Source organism: Physcomitrium patens, chromosome 15 (genome assembly GCF_059467195.1).
Source record: "Physcomitrium patens ecotype Gransden chromosome 15, ASM5946719v1, whole genome shotgun sequence".
NCBI classification, from domain to species: domain Eukaryota; kingdom Viridiplantae; phylum Streptophyta; class Bryopsida; order Funariales; family Funariaceae; genus Physcomitrium; species Physcomitrium patens.
In genome coordinates this window covers 8,636,356-8,659,420 of record NC_143424.1, presented here as the reverse complement: position 1 = coordinate 8,659,420, position 23,065 = coordinate 8,636,356, and the positions used below count along the sequence as shown (strand labels likewise).

The 23,065-nt window shown below is 31.4% G+C and overlaps 1 protein-coding gene across 1 annotated transcript; it reads right to left on the bottom strand.

The window, feature by feature from the left end:
• Positions 1-2,219: 2,219 nt before the first annotated feature.
• Positions 2,220-5,141, bottom strand: LOC112292398 (heat shock protein 90-2). The gene is made up of 2 exons (XM_024540831.3): positions 4,763-5,141; positions 2,220-4,441 (listed from the first exon to the last, which is right to left on the bottom strand). Exons 1-2 carry the CDS (start codon positions 4,904-4,906, stop codon positions 2,477-2,479), a joined length of 2,109 nt encoding a protein of 702 aa, XP_024396599.1. The 5' UTR covers positions 4,907-5,141; the 3' UTR covers positions 2,220-2,476.
• Between the last annotated feature and the right edge of the window lie 17,924 nt (positions 5,142-23,065).

Below are 23,065 nucleotides of genomic sequence, written 5' to 3'. Positions count from 1 at the left end.
ATTAGACTTACTCAATTTCAACCTATTAGATGTCGACTTTCTTATCTTCGAGGCTTCTATTTGTCCTTGCAAAGTAGCTATCTAGCCTAAGAGGTGTTGTATTTTAGCCTCCATTTGGGATTGCTTTGCCATATCTCCCATACTGAAATTTTCTATTGAACTCTACTATTATAATATCTTTTCACTTCCCGATTTACTTTTTAAGAGTAGCTTATAGTAGCCTCAACACAATATCCAATGTGACCACAAAAACTGACCTTAGACTATATGATGATTATTGATATGCTACCAAAAATAAATAGTCTAACTCTCGCTTTGTTATCAATGAAACAGGACCACACTATCTCAAAAACCCAAGATCCTTCTATTCCACAATAATATAAAATCTTATCACAAAATAAGACAAAATAGATTAGAACTAAACTGAAGGGAATTACACAAAGTAGGACATGAAAGACAAATAAGGAGACGAAATCAGAATAGAACAAAACTGAATACAAGGATGCAAAACCAAACTTTATTAAGAAAAAAGGTTTGAAGCTATACATAACCAAATGCCCCAAAAGGCCCTTGCTAGTCCTATTTATACCTTGTCCTACTACCTTGGACTTTCTTAAGTATTCCTAAGTGATGGGCCCCACCTAGATAACTACCTTAAATTCGTTTTTAGAAGGTTCTATGGTGGACTCTACCTAAATAACCGCCCTAAACTCTTCTAAAATGTTCCATGGTGGATCCTACTTCTTTTACTAATCTAATTCCATTTCTAGAAACTTCTTTGGTTCTAATTATTTATATAATTATCTTTTCTATACCCTGTTATAGTAAATGTGGAGGTATGTATGTACGTGCATATAAGCATCATTTGTGTCTAAGGTGTTGAGAAATGATGATGTTTTTATGGTCTTTACAAAACTTTGTGCAAATGGGACCACAACAATTTTAGGATTTATATTCATGTGACAAGACTATTCTAGTTTGAGCATGTATTGAATAAATAATTTTTAAAAATATTTTAAATTATATAGCTTATATTAAATTATTATGAAAAAAAAAAAAAAAAAAAAAAAAACATAGCTTATGTAGCAAAAAGACTAACAATACCTTCAACACCAAAAGCCACTTTGCATAAGGTAAGATTTCTATTAAAATTTTGTTAGGTTTAAGTATTCTAAAAATTGTATATTTTGCAAAAACATTAGAATCTTTTATGATTGTAGTCAACACATTAACAACTCAAATTTATATTAAAGATAATTTCTTTGTACAAGTCTTAATATATATATATATATATATATATATATATATCTTGATTTTTTTTTCTTGTATTATTTTAATCTAGATATAATAATTATATTAATTTAGCAAATCAGTTTGATGTGTCATAATCTTAAGCTTACAGTAACTTAAGAATTGAATATCTCAAAACTACTCTTGTATGACTAGTTGGAATAGAAAACCATCTAATTATACTTTGTTAGAAATTCTTCCAAATTTGTATCCAATAAATTACCATCCATTAGGTTGAGAATTTTTCCATTATATTTTGTTCCCAAGTTTGAAATGGATTGAATTTTTTCACATATTCAATTTAAAATTTAGTAAGGTATAACATGAAATAAACAATATTACGAGTATAGGAAAGGAGAGAGTTGCTGCAGAAACAGTTCTAAGTTGGAAACCGGCAAACGCAGCATGATCGAAGTCTTGATTTGAATAAACTGCTATACACAATCAACCATCCTAGTTACGAACGTCGGATAGTTTCTCCACGTACTTGCTCACTTTGGGTTCCGCTCAAACCCCCGAAGTCATTGCATTTCTAGTAAAGAAGACCAAGTTAAGAGTTGTGTACAGAATTCTCGCACTCTTCCTCCCTACAGACTACAAGGTGATAGCCAAATGTTGCACAGAAACTGTATTCATAGCTGACTATTCGTAGAGTTTAAAGCCTCGGAATTTGACATTTACGACTGCAGAAATTGCTACTGAGAAATTCTGCATAACACTCAGAACAATATCGATGGAAAGTTCATTTGTCCTCATGTGTAAACTGATTCAAGAGCCACAAAGCTGATACCTGAATAATTTTCGTGTGCAAGAAAGAAGACTTCGTACCTACAATGAAAACACAATAAACCACTCGGGAAGACGTACAAGGACGATTACATGAGGCCTATAGAACACTATACAATGTTCAAGTACTCGATGGGACACTATGAGGCAAAACTGCTTCATCTTGTAATTCTGATTGCAAACGCGTAAATTTGTGTACATTTCTGTATGTAATATTTTGACTATTACTGCACATGGAAGCATGGAAAGATCTTTGTACTTGATCCAAGCTATCTGTCGCGACTATGTACTTGCGGATGAGAGAATCCACCAACTCCCCTGATCCTTATACCCCACAGCTACCGCCAAAAACGGTGTCATCTCAATTACTATCTGAAAACCACAGATCTAATCAACTTTTCTAATCCACTTCCTCCATCTTGGATCCCTCCTCCTCACCGTCGCCTTCCAACGGAGGCACGTCGCCTTCGGCATCTGTGGCGTCATCGTCAATGCTGAGCCCCAACTTCAACATCCGATGAATCCTGTTCCCAAACGTGCTTGGCTCTTCCAAACTGAACCCTGAAGTCAACAACGCTGTCTCGAACAACAGCAGAACCAAGTCCTTCACGCTCTTATCGTTCTTGTCCACCTCAGCTCTCTTCCTCAACTCCTCCATGATCTGGTTGTCCGGGTTAATCTCCATCGTCTTCTTCGATGACATGTAGCTTGACATGCTGCTGTCCCGCAACGCCTGAGCTTTCATGATTCTCTCCATGTTTGCGGTCCATCCGTACTCACCCGTCACGAGAACGCAAGGAGAGTCCACGATCCTGTCAGACACGACCACCTTCTCGACCTTGTCTCCTAAGATATCCTTGATCGTCTTGCATAACGGCTCAAACCGGGTCTTTTTCTCCTCTTTCTTCTTCTTCTCCTCCTCTGTATCCTCCAACATCAATCCTTCCTTAGTAGCAGACACTAACTTCTTACCATCGTACTCCTTCAATTGGCCTACAGCGTACTCATCAATGGCATCCACCATGTAAAGCACCTCCAATCCCTTTCGTTTCAGCTTCTCCAGGAACGGCGAGTTCTCCACTGCCTTCTTGCTTTCTCCCGTGATGTAATAGATGTCCTTCTGTCCCTCCTTCATCCGAGTAACGTAGTCCTTCAGGCTCGTCATCTCGTCACCGCTCTTCGTTGAGTGGTACCTCAGCAAGTCAGCCAGCTTTGACCTGTTTTGGCTGTCCTCATGTATACCCAACTTCAAGTTCTTCGAAAATGCTTCATAGAACTTCTGGTAATCCTCCTTATTCTCTGCAATCTCCGAGAACATCTCCAAGCACTTCTTCACCAAGTTCTTCCTAATCACCTTCAGAATCTTGCTCTGCTGTAGGGTCTCACGAGAAATATTTAATGGCAAATCTTCCGAGTCTACCACTCCCTTCACGAAGCCTAGGTACTCGGGAACCAACTCCTCACAGTTGTCCATGATGAACACCCTCCTCACATACAGCTTGATGTTGTTCTGTTTCTTCCTCGAATCAAATAGGTCGAAGGGAGCCCTCTTGGGGACAAACAAAACTGACTTGAACTCCAGCTGCCCCTCAACCGAGAAGTGCTTGACAGCCAAATGTTCCTCCCAGTCATTCGTCAAACTCTTGTAGAATGCAGCGTATTCTTCCTTCGTCACATCCTCGGGCTTGCGCATCCAGATAGGCTTCTGTTTGTTTATTAGCCCCCACTCATGAGAAACCTCCTTCACTTTCTTCTTTTTCTTCTCTTTCGATTCATCCACTTCCTCAATTTTTCCTTCCTCCTCCTTCTTGTCCTCTTCGTCTTCGTCATCCGAAACCTCCTTCTCTGTTGTCTTCTCAGTCCAGAGAGAGATGGGGTAGCTTATAAACTCAGAGTGCTTCTTCACCAGGTCCTTCAGCCTCCTCTCTTCAAGATACTCCAACTGGTCCTCCTTCAGGAACAACTTGATGTGCGTTCCACGCCCCAGCTGTTCACCCGATGTATCTCTAGTAATGGTGAAGGACCCTCCGGCCTGAGACTCCCACATATACTGTTCGTCATCATTGTGTTTCGAGGTGACAACCACCTTTTCAGCAACCAGGTATGCAGAATAGAAACCCACACCGAACTGTCCAATCATGCTAACATCAGCTCCTGCAGACAGAGCTTCCATGAACTCCTTGGTTCCAGATCGAGCGATTGTTCCTAAATTGTTGACCATGTCAGCTTTGGTCATTCCAATACCACTGTCAATGATGCTCAAAGTGTTATTGGCCTTATCAGGAACAATGTGAATAAAGAGCTCGGGCTGAGCACCCAACTTGCTTTTATCAGTCAAGGACTCGAAACGAATCTTGTCTAAGGCCTGCGACGCGTAACAAAGCAATCTGTTAGAAAGCACTAAATATATTCCAAGCATCAACTACAAGCCGATGTACTAAATTATTCCATTCACTACAGCATGCGTCAAGATTCGTGATCCACAAATCTAACCACTACATCACCTAACTCCAGCGGTAGACAAAAAAAACATATAGTAGTGGACATATTTCCGCCCGAAAACTTACTAACAAATCCATGATAAAATGCACCAACCAAGAATCGGCGTGCACATGACACAGATAGACTGGCCACTACAATCCCGACAAGAAGACCGCATGGGACTTTCGTCAGCACTAGCACTTACATCAGAAGAATTGCTGATAAGTTCTCGCAGGAAAATCTCCTTGTTGCTGTAGAAGGTGTTGATGATCAAACTCAGCAACTGATTGATTTCCGCCTGAAAGGCAAAGGTCTCGACCTCGGCAGCAGCCATGTCCACGTCCGCCATCTCGTCGTCCTCTATAAAGAAAAATCCACGTACACAATCACCAAATTTTTAATTCTAACAAACCTAACCGGCTCAGAGAACTCGACTCAACTCAGAGCAAGCTATCACCACGAAATCTATCACTCGATCGCAGAAAAACAGAGAGCCTCAAAGTTCCCACAGTGGATCTAGCGGCGGAACTCAAACTAGTGGAGTTGCAACAACTTCGCAATGCAGGATACATCAACTGTGACTATGAGACTTGAATGGCGGTGCATCGGAGGAGGAGAAATTTCATAGCCGAAGGAAGGCTTCGGAGGAAGGCTCTAGAGCCTTCCGCAGACGACTCGAAGCATGCGGGACATCCTTATTTTAATCCGTGCGAACGAAAACGGATGAAATATCATCCGTTCAGTTTCCCATCATTCATTTACATTGAAGCCTAGTCGATCCATCTGTAGGGAGGAAAGAAGTTACGAGAATGTTCTCATTCTTATTTTGCATAGAATTGTCAGATTATGGGGTCAGAATTGGTGAGCAATTCTGTCTTTTTACCTATGTCGCTGATGGTGAAAGTGAAAATGATATTGTTAACCTTTGCATAAGTTTAAATAAAATGAGGAACGAATTTTAGGTTTGAATGGTGCTTTAACTAATTTCACTAATTAAAATTTAAAATTTATGCTTTATTTACTTTTTCTTTGCCATGCATAGATTTTTTTATTGGATATTTTATTCAAAAAAATTCCAAAAATATTTGTTTGAAATCAAATATATCATTTTGGATAATAAATGTCTTCAATTTAAAAAATACCAAGAGTATGTAAATTATTATGGATTCAAATCAATTATACAAATATTCAATATTACTAGGTTTTAAAGTAGTGATGTTAAATAATAAACTAAATGAACCCATGTCATTGTCATGGAAAGTGTGACTCAAATGAAGCTATTTTTGTAAGATATGTTTATGACCCAAAGAATATTTTTCAAACACAAATACAATTCAATACAAGTAGAAAGAAATAAACTACACAATGGAGCTTTTAGCTATAAAGTAAGATAGGTAAATCCATGTTGTTGTCATGGATAATATGCAAAAAAAAAGATAATTAATTTTATTCAAGAAATTACTTGTAAATATGTATGTATATGTATATATATATATATATATATATATATATAGATATAAATAACAAATTACAATAAAAAATCATAAAAGTATGTTAAGACATTCAAAGATGTACTAAAGTCAATAAATTAATAAATTAAAATATAAAATATAAAATATAAATTACTAATATTTATTCTAAAATTATATGGAGCATTTTGTAAAGCACAGATTGATCAATATTTGCACCTAAGGACATAAACACATGTGCAATATTGTATTGATAGATATTTTCTTAGAACTCCCTTGCTCTTGGATCTTAATCCTCAAATAAGCATCTCAAAAACAAACGCGGAGAAGGTAGAGATATTTTTCATTGACAACAACATTATCCAAATAATGACAACTTCTTTAGAGATGAGACTAAATGTTCCTCAAATCAATGTAATGCGTTACAATGAAGATACAAAACATTCATCCTTTCTATATTATGTATGGCTTCAACACTTTTAACTATTTTAGCTTTTCTTTGTACTTTTTCATGTTCCCTACTCTGTTGTTGAGTAATTGCTCTCCAATTCATTCTTAAGGTTGTATCATTCACAATGACAGAATTTCCACCAGACAATTGGAATAGGCTTATAAGTATCAAAATTGTACCTCCATAAAATTCTAATAAAACCTTATTACTCAAGTATTTTAGCAAAATTATATAGTATATGTAAAATAAAATAAAAAAAATATGTAAAGCTTAATTAGTCAAATTATAATGTCATAGTGCTTTAACAAAAATATTCTACATCTATGCATCCCTATTGATCATAATTATACATATTTTCAAAATAACTTAGTATAACAAAAAGCTCAATTTTTCCAAAATATAATTTATTTTTTCAAATGTTATATTTTAAAAATCAAAATAAATAAATATAATTTATAAATATTTAATTTTTATTTATATAATTTATTTATATATATATATAGATGTTTGTATATATTTTAAAATATAACACATACATATAAAAGCAACTAAAATAAACAAAAATAAACATATGAATAATAAGAATTTACTCAAGATTTGTATTTCAATAAGAATTCACATTTAAGATGCAGCGAAGTGCTCAAATAGAAATAAAATAATAGAAGAATAAAAAAAATATTAAACTTTAATTTTTCATGACTCAAAATTTATAATTTCTATTGAAATTTATAATTTATAAATTATAATTTCTTCTAGAATTAAAAATATTTTAGAAATATAAGTGAAATACTATACAAATATAAGTATTTTTGACTCTAACTTTCTATCACTAGATGCATTTGATTGTAAGATCATCTACGCAAAAAAAAATTAGCATAAAATCCATGTCCTATTACAGATAGTTTGTCTTATTCAAATTTCAAAAAATCTATATTAATCTAAGTAATAGAGGAATTAGTAGTTATAAGAATAAGAATAAGAATAATAAATACAAAAAGAATCCATCCATTCACCAAAGGATGTGAAATTGTAGAAATTACCTCTGTCAAAATACAACTTTGCACTTGAGAAGGTAAATTTCACCTCTCAATTCAAATTATAAGATGGCCTCAATTAAGAATTTCTTATAATTGGTGGAGTAAAGTGGAAGTAGTAAGAATAAGAAAAAAAGAAGAAAAACACAAAAACAAGTGAAACAAGTGCAATCAAGCAACTATACACTATAAAACTAGTTACAGTCTGTTTGTTAGATTTTCATCTAATGAAAAATGAAAGTAAAAAGTAAAAAATATATTTTTATATAGATAATATTTTTATCTTTTCAATGGTATAAGAGTCATGTAAATCCGAGTTATTATGAGTAAATTATAAAGATTTAAAAATAACAAGTGAATAAATAAAAAATTAAATATATTTTTTTTCTCTCTCAAGGATAACTTGCTAAAGAGATCAAGAGTTTAAGCCTCACCAAGGCTCACAAGTAGTATATATAGGTGTCTAAAAGAGGCCACGAGGCCTTAGTCTTATCTTCCTAACTACCTTTAAGGTGCTACAACGCATATGAAACTTGTGCACCTCCCTTCTTATAATGACTATACTATCTATTGATCCTCCTATTTTCTACTAATAGATCTAATTTTTTTGGATTTTTTATTTCATCATGGTGTTTGAAACCATCCAATTATCCTAGGAACTTTTTTTTGCCCTCAAATCTTGCTCCATTTCTTCATAATAGCTTCCAAAGTAATAAAACTCATTTTTTTCAAAATCTTAAAAATTATTCTAAAAATTCTAAATAAATTCTAAATAAATTTAAAATTTTCTTATAATAGTTTTATAATATTATTATTATTTTGAAGCTATATTTTCCTATCTTAAAAAAATTATAGTAAAAAAAATCAATTTAAATCTAATATAAATCCTATTTTTTATATAAATAATTAAAAAGACATGAGATTCTTTTTCATGCTTCTTCTAACTACTAACTAGAATTTATATTTTTTTATAAGTAATACATATAAATAGACGTCCAATATAAATATTTATCTTCATAAATAATCTTTAATAATAAATAATAAATAAAAATACTAAATAAACTAAGATAATTACTAAGAGACTTATTAAAATTCTATTTCTACAACTAATATTTTTATTTTTATTTTTATTTTTCTAAGGATTTCTATACTAATTACCATGTATTATAATTTTAAGCTCTCTAAATATATATTTTTATCCTAAAAAAAATAGTGAGTTGATTTAATGACTCACAACACCAAATTCAAATTGGTGGTCCGGCTCTCAACAATAGAAACACAATTCCTTTTCTACCAATATTTGTTGTCTTTGTAGTGTGAGTGATCCTTGTAAGGTATCAATTTCCATTGGTATTGGTTGTTGTATCATAGTATTGGATAGCAACATAAGACTTTACACTATAGATTATTGGTTGAGTAGAGAGAATTTGCCTTTAAAAAGTATTGAGCTTCTAGCTATCACTAGTTACTTAATCAAGTCTTAAGATAAAAAAGCAACAAATGTGTATATGTAAATTTGTTCCTATAGGGATAATTGCATCATTCTATAAGACCTAAGTACTAAAAAATACTCAAAATGTGATAAAAATATTCTAAATCCTTATATATCTTTAAGGTGATTTTTTTTTGAATTTCAATAGATCATATCTCACAATTGGATTGTCCAAAAAAACTAAAATTTATATGAAGTATTGATATACTTTAAACAATTACTACAACAAATTTCAACTCTAAATTTCTTATGGATCTTGAGATATTGCTAAAATCCTAATAATACCTTTAAATCCTTGTGTATATGCATCTATGTGCAATTTTCTTCATATCTCATAAATTAAGTGCTCTAATATCATAAAATTTTGATATATAGCTTCTTATTCTAATGACATACATCTTTGAAAGTTTTGAGCCAAAAATTTATTCAATAATTCAAGATATGGCTCCAACCATTACTATCAACAAAACGACTTAGTTATTGCCTTTGAATTATATGTGATTTCTTCAATGCTTTACAACTCCTTCATACAAATTCCAAATACAGCAATTTCTTTATAAAAGACACAAGTCTTAAAATCATTTTTTTGATTGTACCTCTCAATTTCAAAAAGCTATTTTATAATTCCTTGTATCTTCAAAAGTGCAACAATATGTCTTAAAAAGTCACCTTAATTTCAAACGGCTATAATTTCATCGTCCTAACTCCAAATCCTTTAAAATTTATATAAAAATTGTAGCCAAAATCCTAAACCTTACAATCTTTGCTTTTGATTCTTGAATTCTCCTTTTGGAATTACCAAAATCCTTGTTATGGTTGCAGATAGCCTCTTCAGAGCCTATTGGGCATGGCTTTTGATTAATAGAGATGAAGATCCTCACATGTTCCCTTCATCCATCTATACCTTGCTTTCATCCTTCTAAATAAGCTTCTTAGAGGTTTAAAAATTATCTTGGAGTTCTAGTCTTTTTTTAAAATTTTATAATAATTATACAAATCTTATATAATTTAAATACTATAATCAAAATAGATGAATTTTTAAATAAACTTGCTTACATCAACTTTCTTTAAATTAACCTATTAACTAATTTAATATATATATCAATAATTATAAATATATTATATATTTTAGTTGATTTTTATATACCATAAATAATAATAGTACAACATCATACTTCAAGATTTTTAAAATTTATAGCATTAATTCTCTCTGCAATCCTAATTTCTTCCTCAAATATTTATAGATTACTTAGTTCCACTTCCTATTGGACCACAAGTTTCAACTCTTGTACAAACTAATCCATCAACTCTGTGTTTGAAACATTACCAATTTGGAGACATAGGTACTTAAATTGGGAGACATAATCTTGCAAGATTATGGATTGTGTAAGATTAACCAACTAATTGTTTGCTATCTTCTTTTCATTGATAGGCCAAAATTCATTTCTAAACTTAATATCAAACTCTTCCTCGTCATAAAATCTACCTTAAGTTTTATAAATTTAAGTTCAATATTGCTACCAAATAGTTGTTGCACCTCTCAAATAATTAGCTACATACATAATTCTTTTGATGGTGTTTGCCTCAAATAATTAGAAGTATTGTTGTATACTAAAGAGCCATTGGTGTCACGGACATACTCATGTAAGCTAGTAATTATATATATAAATAGATAGAAGTAAGTAAAAGTAGATAAAAGTAAGTTAATTCTATAGTATTTGGTATAGAAGCTTCTTAGAAGCTTCATAGATGCTGCTTTGACTTCATAGGTATCTTTAATTGACTTTTTGGATTAGAAACGTAGCTAAAAAGTTGGCCATGTATCACACATGTTGTTAGCTTGAAGACCAAGCTAACTATGTGGCCCACACGTAAAAAAACTTGCCCTGTAAGTCAAGGCAAGTGTCCTACAAAGTCAACACATATTGGAGGTCTTATAGAACGTCGCCACGTAGCCCTTAGTTAGATAGTATATATAAAGACAAGAGTGAAGCCTTCTTCACTCTTGTCAACTCCTTTCTTATTTCCAGTCTAGTTTCAAGAGTCATCATGTTTTCTAGTCTTTGGCAATAGCCATTCTAGTTCAATATATTATCACCTTTGAGTGATTTTTAAGTATTTTCGAGTGACAGAAGAATCTTTGAGATTATCTTTCTTTGGAGTTCATGTCTTTCATAGTTTGATAAGAGTGCTAATATATTATTTTTGTCTTGTTCTAGAAGTGAGTGGATTATGTCACTTCTATTATTGTATTTTGAAGGTTGCTGACTATCCACCTGTAAATAAAAAATCTTATTTTCTAACATTGATCTTTTCCTTAAAGATAGTGGATTACCCCTCTTTGTAGAATTTGTTTTTAGAAGTTGCGGATTACCCTCCTCTTATTTAACTTTTAAATTCATTTGAGTTGTCTATGGAAGAAAAAATCATGGATGCTATACTTGGTGGAAGTGAAAATAGATTTGCAACTATTATAGATCTTCATGAGCTTGTCAATACTCTTAAGACTGAAATTTCACGCATCACCAACACCAACCATGGAAGCACTATTCATACTACTATGAAAGAAGTTCAGAGTGTACGCCAAGAAGTTGTGCAGTTGAAGGAAACAAGTCGATTAGCCTCGCAACCAAATTCCGAGAGTTTTGCTTCTACAAGCTTGAGGGAGGCAACGATTAGTATGCTTGAAAATTTTGACAAAACAAGATCAAGATTTTGAGGGTTTTTATAACAAGTTAAACTCTACTTAAGATTGCATCCTTTCCCATACCCTGATGGATTTATTCAAGTTGGATTCATAGGCGTACTTCTATCTGGAAGTGCTCTCTCTTGATTTGTACCTTTGATGGAAAAAGATTGATGACTACTCTATGATTTGAACTCATTCTTGGAAGTATTTATGGCTACATTTGGAGAAAGTGATCGAGAAAGGGTAGTAGAGACCAAGCTTGTATCACTATGACAAGGATCATGTTCAGCCACCATGTATGCCAGTGAATTCCAAAGTCTTGCTTGTGATGTGGACTAGAATGATAAAGCCCTTATTAATCAATTTTGTTATGGATTAAAAGATAATATCAAAGATTTATTATTGACAATGCCAAAAATAGATTCTTTAAAATAATTTATTGCTCAAGCTATTGCATGTGATAATCGTTTATTTGAAAGACGTCAAGAATAAAGATATGGTTGGAGAGGAACAAGTCAAGTCATGGCAACACCTTCTAAGTTTTTGAAAACCTTTCCATCAAGGCCAAAGCCAATGCAAATTAATACGATACATTTTAAGCCCCTCACAAAGTAGAAAAAGACTCGACATCGTTAAGAGGGCTTATGTCTATATTATCGAGAAGCTAAACACACTGCTCAACATTGTCCAAAGAAGCAACGCAATCACAAAATGAGAAGTATGATTGCAAAAGAAGACAATGTGTCAGAAAACGAGTTCCTCCAGCTACAATAAGGACCATGCGACTCGAACCATATGCAACACCTAGTCAAGGTCCTATTCTCTCCTCAGATTCCTTACCTTGTTTTACAATAGATGTATGTTTAGGACCCAAAAATCATAAAGTCTTTGTATTATTAGATTCGGGAGCCTCAGCTTATTTCATAGACGAAGACTTTGTCAAAAAATAAGAAATATCGTTAATCAAGAAAATCAAACCCGTACATGTGGAAGTCATAGATGGTCGTTCATTGTCTTCTGGTGATGTTACCCATGAGACTGTTTCTTTAGATGTAATAATTAAAAATCATAATAGTGTAGTAATATTTAATATGATACAATCTCCTTTGAATCTAATCATTTTAGGACTATCCTGGTTAGAAAAGTAAAATCTTCAAATAGATTGGATTTCTCGTAACTTTAACTTTTCTAGTAGTTTATTTTTAAATTCTATTAATGAAGAAGAAATACATAAGTCTAAAGCATCTAAGCCCTTACTAATAGGGGCAAGAGCTTTCATGCATGCAGCCAAAGAGGGGTCATCTTTTGTTATATATGCTACGCCCATTTCAGATAGTGAAAAGACATCAAGTGGTATTTCTAGTCAATATCAAGAATTCCAAGATGTTTTTAAGAAGAAAAATGCAGATATTCTTCCAAAATATCGACCTTATGATTGTTCAATTGATCTTCAAGAAGGAGCTCAACTATCATTTGGACCAATCTATAGCTTATCACAAAACGAGTTGGCTACACTAAAGGAGTATATTGATGAGAACTTGGCTAAAAACTTCATATGCCATTCAAAATCTCCAGTAGGAGCACCGATCTTATTTGTTAAGAAAAAAGATAGATCTCTACGGATGTGCATAGACTATTGGAGCCTTAACAAGATCACCATAAAAAACAGGTATCTTTTACCTTTGATTTTAGGACTTCTTCATCAACTCAATCAAGCAAAGATATACACAAAAATAGATCTATGAGGAGCATACAACTTGGTCTGCATCAAAGAAGGAGATGAATGGAAGACTACTTTTTGAACTAGGTATGGACATTTTGAATATAATGTCATGCCTTTTGGACTCACAAATGCACCAACTGCTTTTCAACCTCTTATGAATGATATTTTTCATGAGTTTTTAGATGATTTTATCGTTTGTTATTTAGACGACATTCTAATCTACTCTAAGAACATAGAAGAACATGAACTCTATGTTCGTCGTGTGTTACAAAAACTAAGAGATGCAAGATTATATACCAAGTTGAAAAAGTATCTATTCCACACTACTAAAGTTGACTTTTTAAGATACATCATTTCCAACAAAGGCCTGATGATGGATCCCAAGAAGATCCAGACTATCATAGATTGAAAGATTCCAAGAATAGTATAAGATGTTTAATACTTTTTGGACTTTACAAATTACTATCGAATCTTCATCAAGAACTTTTCTCAAGTTGCAGCTCCACTTACGTATTTGACTTGTAAAGACAAATTTGAGTGGAGTAAAGAAGGTGAAGTAGCATTTGATGCTTTAAAGAAGGAATTTACTTCTAAACCAATCTTGTATCGTGTCGACTTCTCCAAGACATTTTTTATGGAAACAGATGCATCAGACTTTGCCTTGGATGCCGTTTAGTCACAAATGAGAGCAGATGATAAGCTGCATCCAATAGCTTTCCATTCCAGGAAATTTTCAGCAACTATGATTAACTATGAAATCCACGATAAAGAGCTTCTTGTAATTGTGGTTTCATTTCAAGAATGGCATCATTATCTAGAAGGCTCCTCAAGTCCAATCACCGTGTACACGGATCATAAGAATCTCGAGTATTTCATGTCAACACACATATTAAATCATCATCAAGCTCGTTAGAGCATGTCTTTATCAAGATTAGAGTTCATCATCACTTATCGACCAGAAAAATAACAAGGTTTGTCCGATGCCTTGTCTAGACGTTCTTATCTTGCATCAAAAGAAGGAGATGCAGCTTTTGAGCAATAAAAAATGATTCTCTTGAAATCGGAGCAATTTCATCTTTGAGCAATAAAATCAACATTGACTGTTGATTTAACTTTTCTCAAGCAAGTCCAGTTAAGTATGTCTTTAGACCCTCTTGTTCACGATATTAAGAATAATTCTTCTAAATTTTATGATCCCTCTAAATTCGAGTTCAAGAACAATCTACTCTATTTTGAAGGATGTCTATATGTTCCAGAAGGAGAAGCACATTTACGTGTTCTTCAAGCTCATCATGATTTTCCAGCAGCACAATATTTTGGATACAATAAGACTTTGGAGCTGATATTTAGGGATTTTTGGTGGCTTCAAATATGGAAGGTAGTCAAAGATTTTGTACAATCATGTGATATTTGCTCAAGATCAAAAACTCCTCATCATCGATCTTTTGGACTTTTTTAGCCATTTTCCATTCCAAAACAACTATGGTCTTCTGTTTCAATGGACTTCATCACAGATCTTCCAAGCTCATGTTCTTATGATTCTATATTTGTGATAGTAGATCGCTTTACCAAGATGGCACATTTTGTGCAATGTACAAAATCCATCACGGGTAAAGAAATAGGTAAGCTTTTTATTGAGAATATCTATTGCTATCATGGATTATCAAAGGATATTATATCAGATAGGGGAACTCAGTTTGTATCAAGATTTTGAAGAACCCTTTTTAAGATTTTACAATTAGATATAAAACTATCTTCGACTTTTCATCCTCAAACTGATGGAGAGATACAGCACATAAACTAAGTCTTAGAGAAATACTTAAGATGTACCATCAACTATCAATAAGATGATTGGACAACTCTTTTGCCATTGGCAGAGTTTGCTTATAATAATACGGTACATTCTTCTATGCAACAAACACCTTTCTTTGTCAATTATGGTTATCATCCATGACTTGACACATTTGATTTTTCAAAAGTTGATAATCTTGTGGCAGAAGATATGGCAAATCGGTTGTCAAAGTTACATGCAAAAATGAAGGCATAGTTAAAAGAAGCTCAAGAACGACAAAAGATAAATGGAGATGTCTATCGAAAGAAACAACCACCATTCCACATGGGCGATAAGGTATGGTTACTTCATCGCAATATCAAGACCACTCGTCCTTGTGACAAGTTGGACTATTGAAGGCTTTGACCATTTTCTATTTTTGTACAAATCAATCCAATTGCATATCGTTTACACCTACCAGAGTCAATGAAAATCCATTCAGTATTCCACGTGTCTCTTCTTCAATCATACAAGACAGTGGACATTCCAAGAAGAAGACAAGCTCCACCTCCTTGTATAGAAGTGGATAATAATAAAGAGTTTGAAGTGGAAGAAGTCTTAGATTTAAGGCGACGCTGAAATAAATTGAAATATCTTACCCATTGGCACGGATATGATATTAGTGAACGCACATGGGAGCCAGTAAAGAATCTTATAAATACAGCAAAGGTGGTGGAGGCTTTCCATCGATGACATCTATCAAAACCAAGATAAAAATATTCTTTATAAAAGAAACAAGATCTAGACAAGATAACATTCTACTTTCAATCCTATTTGTAGCTTCTTTATAGTTGTGACGCTCAGGAGATGGAGAATCAACAACCTATGGATTCGACTCAAGAGCCTTCATTTGCTGACCTACTGGATGAGACATTACAATTGTCACAACCTTCAAGACAATGCAATCGAGATGAAGATCTTCAAGAACGACATGTTCTTCCTCGAATAGATGGCAAGATACAACGCGTTTGGTATCACAACCTTGGAAGGGACTTGTGATGTTTGGTGATTTTACTAGAGGTAAGAACAACTCCTGATGGTATTCCAAATATTCTATTCGAAGGAAGTTATGAAGGCCTCAACAACAACCAAATAACTGGGTGGTCTTCATGCCCTGGTATGGGACACTACCAATGGTTGAGAGGCCCTATCAATCATCTTCGAAGAGAACAAAGATCAGAGTATATGGCAAATATAATTTGTCGTATTATAGATTTCCTCAACATATGATGACTGCTCCTTATGGAACTCGTCTCTAGAAGGAGGAATGATGTCACCGACATACTCATGTAAGCTAGTAATTACATATATAAATAATTAGAAGTAAATAAATATAGATCAAAATAAGTTAATTCTATAGTATTTGATATGGAAGCTTCCTAGAAGCTTCATAGATACTACTTTGACTTCATAGGTGTCTTTAATTGACTTTTTGGATTAGAAACATGGTCAACAAGTTGGCCATGTGCCACACATATTATTAGCTTGAAGACCAAGCTAACTATGTGGCCCATACATAGAAAAACTTGCCTTGTAAGTCAAGGCAAGTGTTCTACAAAGTCAATACATATTGAAGGTCCTATAGAATGTCACCATGTAGCTCCTAATTAGATAGTATATATAGAGACAAGAATGAAGCCTTCTTCACTCTTCTCAACTCCTTTCTTATTTCCAGTCTAGTTTTAAGAGTCGTCATGTTTTCTAGTCTTTGAAAATAGCCATTCTAGTTCAATATATTATCATGTTTGAGTGATTTCTAAGTATTTTTGAGTGACAGAAGAGTGTATTGAGATTATCTTTCTTTAGAGTTCATGTCCTTGATAATTGGTATGTATCTTACTGCCTTGAAGTCTCAGAATATGTACCAAGCTTATTCAATTTTAGCCTAGCAAATATTGACTCTTTTATCTTAAAGGCTTTTATTTATCATTGCATAGTAGCTATCTAGATTAGGAGGTATTGTAATTGAATCTCTATTTGGGATTGCTTCACCATATCTTCTATGCTTCAATTTTCTTACTAAATTCTACTAATATAATGTCTTTTCTTCTTTCAATTGACTTCTTATAAGTAACTTGTGGTAGCTCCAAAATAGCTCCAAAATGTGATCACAACAACTAATGTCTAATTAGACAGCGGCTAACAATATACTACCAAAAAATAGACTAATATTCATATTGATATCAATAAAATGATACTAGGCATTTCTAAGATCTAAGATCCTTTCAACCTATAGTAATATGAATCTTGTTATAATATAGGATAATGTAGACTAGAACAAATTATCTTAGATAATTTTTCTAAAGCTTTTTTAGAATATTTTGTGATAGATTCTACATAGACTATCAATCTAGCTTCAATTTTAAAAACTTCTAAAAACTTCTAGAAACTTCTCAAACATGACTCGAATTATCTATTTTTAATACATTAATAATACAAATATCTTATCTATATCATATTATATAATATCAAAGATTTATTATTGACAATGCCTAAAATAAAATCTTTGAAATAATTTATTACTTAAGCCATTGTATACAATAATTGATTATTTAAAAGATGTCAAGAATAAAGATTTGATAGAGTGAAACAAGTCAAGTAATGACAATAGTTCCTAAGTTTTTAGAAACTTATTCATCAAAGCTAGAGTTAATACAGATTAATATGATATGTTTTAAATCTCTTACTGAGCAAAAAAAGACTTGTCATTGTTAAAAAGGTTTGTACCTATATTGTGAAGAATCCAAATATATTGCTCAATATTATCCAATAATAATGCAATATCAAATCTCTCTAGCTATAATAGGAATGATGTGGCTAGAATCTTACTCAACTCCTAATAAAGATTTTGTACTTTCTACTGATATCTCAACTTGTTTTATAATAGAAGTTTGTTTAAGACCAAAAAATCACAAAGTCTTAGCCTTGTTGGATTCATGAGCCTCATCTTGTTTTATAAAAAAAGACTTTTTCAAAAAACAAGATATGTCTTTAATTAAAAAAAATCAAACTTCTGTATATAGAAATAATAGATGATCATTCATTATCTTTTGAAGATATTACATATAAAACTACTTTTTATAGAAGTAGCAACTAATAGTCATAATTGTTTAATAATATTTAATGTGATAAGATTTCTTTTTAATCTAATTATTTTAAAATTATTGGGGTTAGAAAGATATAATCCTCACATAGATTGGATTTCTTGCAATCTTGAATTTTTTCATAGTTTAGTTCAAGATTTTTCTATGCAAATAGAAATCCATAAAATCAATATATCCTAATAATTATTAATAGATGCAAAAACTTTCATGCATGCTGCACAAGAAGGGTCAATTTTTGTTATATATGCCACAGTTATTGTTGATGAAAAAAAGAATTCAAATGGCATTCTAAGCCAATATCAAGATTATTAAGATGTCTTTAAAAAGAAGAATACAAATATTCTTTCAGAGCATCATTTTTATGATTATTTTATTGAGATTCAAGAAAGAACTCAATCACTATTTGAACCAAACTGTAGCCTATTATAGAATGAATTGGTTGCATTTAAGAAATACATTGATAAGAATTTGGCTAAGAACTTTATACACTATTTCAAATCTCAAATTAGAACTCCTATCTTATTTATAAAGAAAAAAGATGAATCTCTGTGGATGAATGTGGATTATCAAAGACTCAATAAGATTACTATCAAGAATAAGTATTCTCTATCATTGATTTTTTAAGACTTCTTGATGAATTAAATCAAGGAAAGATCTATACAAAATATATCTACAAAGAATATACAATCTAAGTATGTATTAAAATAAAATAAAATAAAATAAAACAAAACAAATAAAAAACTACATTTTGAACTAAATATGGGCGTTTTGAATGTAATATCATGTCTTTTGGACTCATGAATGTGCCAGCTACTTTTTAACATTCAATAAATGATGTCTTTTATGAATTTCTTAATGATTTTGTCATTTGTTATTTAAACAACATCTTGATATACTCTAAATATATAGAAGAGTATAAAGTTCATGTTTATTGCATATTATAAAAACTAAGAGATATAGGATTATATACCAAGATAGAAAAGTATGTATTTCACACTACACAAGTTGACTTCCTAGCATACATCATTTCAAATGATGGTCTTATAATAGATACTAAGAAGATTCAAACTATCACAAATTAGAAGATTTTAACAATAATAAAAAAATGTGTAATTTTTTTTGAGATTTATCAATTATTACTAGAACTTTATCATGAACTTTTTTAAAGTTGTAAATCTTTTTACATGCTTGACATGTAAAGACAAACTTTAGTAGAACAAAAAAGCTGAAGTATCTTTTAAAGCTTTGAAGACAATATTTATTTTTATACCAATCTTATATTGCATCAACTTTTTAAAGGCATTCTTTATAAAAACAAATACATCAGACTTTGCTATAAGTATTATTTTTTCACAAATAGAAGCAAGTGACAAGCTCCACCCAATAAATATTCATTCAAAGAAATTTTCAATAGCCAAGATTAACTATGAGATTTATAACAAAGAGCTTCTTGTAATCATGGATTTATTTTAAGAATGGCATCATTATCTAGAAGGCGCTTCTAGTATGGTCATCATATATACGGATGAAAAGAACCTCAAGTACTTCATGTCAGCACATATTTTGAATTATCGCTAAGCTTATTGGAGTATATCTTTATTAAGATTTGATTTCAAGATTACATATTGATCCTAAAAATAATAAGGTTTTTCATATGCCCTTTTTAGATATTCTTATGTTGTACCAAAAGAAGGGATTGTAGTAATTCTCTTGAAGCCACAATATTTTTATCTTCAAGCAATAAAATCAACATTGACTATTGATTCATTCTTTATGAAGTAAATTCAATCAAATATATCCTATAATCTTCTTATTCATGATCTCAAGAATAATTATTCTAAGTTTCATAATACTTTCAAGTTCAAATTCAAGAATAATTTATTATATTTTAAAGAATAATTATATATTCTAAAAGATAAAACACAATTACATGTTCTTCAAGCTCGTCATAACTTTTCAATAGCCAAACATTTTGGATATAATAAGGCTTTGGAACTAATATCAAGAGATTTTGGGAGGTCTTAAATGTAGAAGGTAGCCAAATATTGTAAAATTGTATGATATTTATTCAAGATCAAAAGCTCCTCATCATCAACGTTATAGACTTCTCCATCTATTATCTATTATAAAAAAATATGATCTTTTATTTCTATAGATTTTATTATAGATCTTCTAGTCTCAGTTTCATATGATTCTATATTTATAATAATAGATTGCTTTAACACAATGGCACATTTTGTACCATGTACAAAATATATCATAGTTGAAGGAATGGCTAAGATTTTTTTAATAACATCTATTACTATCATGGTTTGCCCAAAGTTATTATATCAAATAGAAGGACTCAATTTATATCAAGATTTTCAAAAACCCTTTTTAAGATTCAAAAAGTGGATATAAAACTTTATTTGGCTTTTTATCCTCAAATTAAAAGGCAAACAATATAAGTAAATCAAATTTTGGAGCAATATTTGAGATGTACCATCAATTATCATCAAGTAGATTGAACAACTCTTTTGCCATTAGTAGAATTTGTATATAATAATTTGATACATTTTTCTATTCAATACACATCTTTCTTTGTAAATTATAATTATTATCTATAATTTTATATTTTTGACTTTTCAAAAGTTGATAATCCTACAACAAAAGATTTGGATTTTTTTTTGTTAAAGCTACATGCAACAATGAAGGCATTGTTAAAGAAAGCTTAAGAACAACAAAAGATCAATGAAGATGTCTATTCTAGGAACAACTACAATTCATTATAAGTAACAAGGTATAGCTACTTTTTTGCAATAATAAGACTACTTGTCCTTATAATAAATTGAACTATTGTAAGTTTGAACCTTTTTATATTTGTGAATAGGTCAATCATGTTTCTTATGAATTATATCTACTAGAGTCTATGAAGATCCATTTTGTATTCTATGTGTTTCTTTTTAAGCCATATGAGATAATGAATATCTCGAAAAGAAGACAAATGCCATCTTATTCTATAAAAATGGATAATAATGAAGATTTTGAGGTGCAAGAAGCATTAGATTCTAGATGGTGCCAAAATAGATTAGAACAACTTATTCATTGGTACAAATATGATATTAGTGAATGTACATAGGAGTCAGCAAAGAATCTTATAAATACAATAACAAAGATTGAATCTTTTCATTGATAACATCTATCAACACTAAGATAAATAATAATATAACTTTGTCATAAAAGAAACAAGCCCCGAGAAAGAAAGAATTCTACCTTCTATTCTTGTTTATAACTTTTGTGTATTTGTAATGCTAAAGAAATAGAAAACTAAAAACCAACAGATTTAACTTAAGAGCTATCACTTTTTGACTTATTAAATAAGACATTGCAATTTTTATAACCTTCAAAACTACATAATTGAGATAAAGATCTTTAAGAATAACAAGTCTTTTTTCAAATAGATGGCAAGATACAACGTGGCTGATATCACAACCTTAAAAGAGATGTAAATCATTGAATTGACTCACTTCAATATTTAGTATAAAAAATATATTTATTGTACTTAAAATCATAAATTTTATGATTTAATATTAGAATTTTTAGAAAAAAATAGAAAAAAGATTATTCATACTGAATATGTAACATAGAGTAGAATTTATTAAAATAAATTTCTATGAAGAATAAGATTTTTGTAATTAACATTAAATAATGGACAATAAAAGTAACCCTTATGGTCAAAAAAATAAAATAAAATAAAATAAAATATCTATTTTATTAATAGTTTTTAAAATATATATAGATGTTATAAAATATCTATATATATTAATATATATATATATATATATATATAAATAAATAAGTAAAAGGATCAAAAGAGTAGAAAGAAGAAGGAAAAAAAGAAGAAAAGAAGATCAAAAGAAGTAAAAAGAAGAAGAAAGAAGAAAGAAAAATGAAAAAAAGAAAAAGAAAAAGAAAAAAATAAACATAAAAGGTGATCAAGAAGGCAAGATGCTACTCTTGAATGGCTGAGCCTTTTTGTCTTCTCAGCAAATAGGCATATTTTATTTATTTATTTATTTACATTTTTTGCAAAAATCTGGATGTTATTGTTACGGTGCAGTAATAGTTCCTTGTGAGGCGATAGTGGATTGATTGATGGTGGAGTTTATTTTTTGGTGATCTTAGATTTTGGTATTGTAAAAGAAACAATTTCTTTTTACGGTGCAGCATTAGATTGGGTCGAGGGTTTTCTTGCATGGTATGTGGAGAATCACGATTCATCATCTTCTAGTGTGTTTCTCCTTGATCTTCCTCCAGCAGTTGTTGGTGGAGCTACTGTCAATAACTTGGATAATTAAGGCAATGCAATAGCAGCAACAATGTGCGTTGAGGTGCTCTTTCTGTGTTAATTGAGTTATTGTTAATAGAAGTTGGCGATTCCTGTTACAGTTTTAAATGGCTCCAGCGGCATGCATTGTTGTTCCTATTTTTTTACTTGTGTATAGTGATGAGCTGCTGTGGAAGAACTCTGGTCAGATTGTTATGTTTGTTTTTCTTCTATACGCTGTTGAGAAGCATTGTGTCGTATGATTGTGATCTTCTTGTTGGTGTTCTCTGCTCGGTGGGCGGCGTGGATGTTATATTACTTGACATTGACAAGATTGTCAACCAATTTTTTGTTGTTTTGTCTCTTTCCCTTGGAGCTTAACGCTCTATAGAATCTAGAGTTTGGAAAA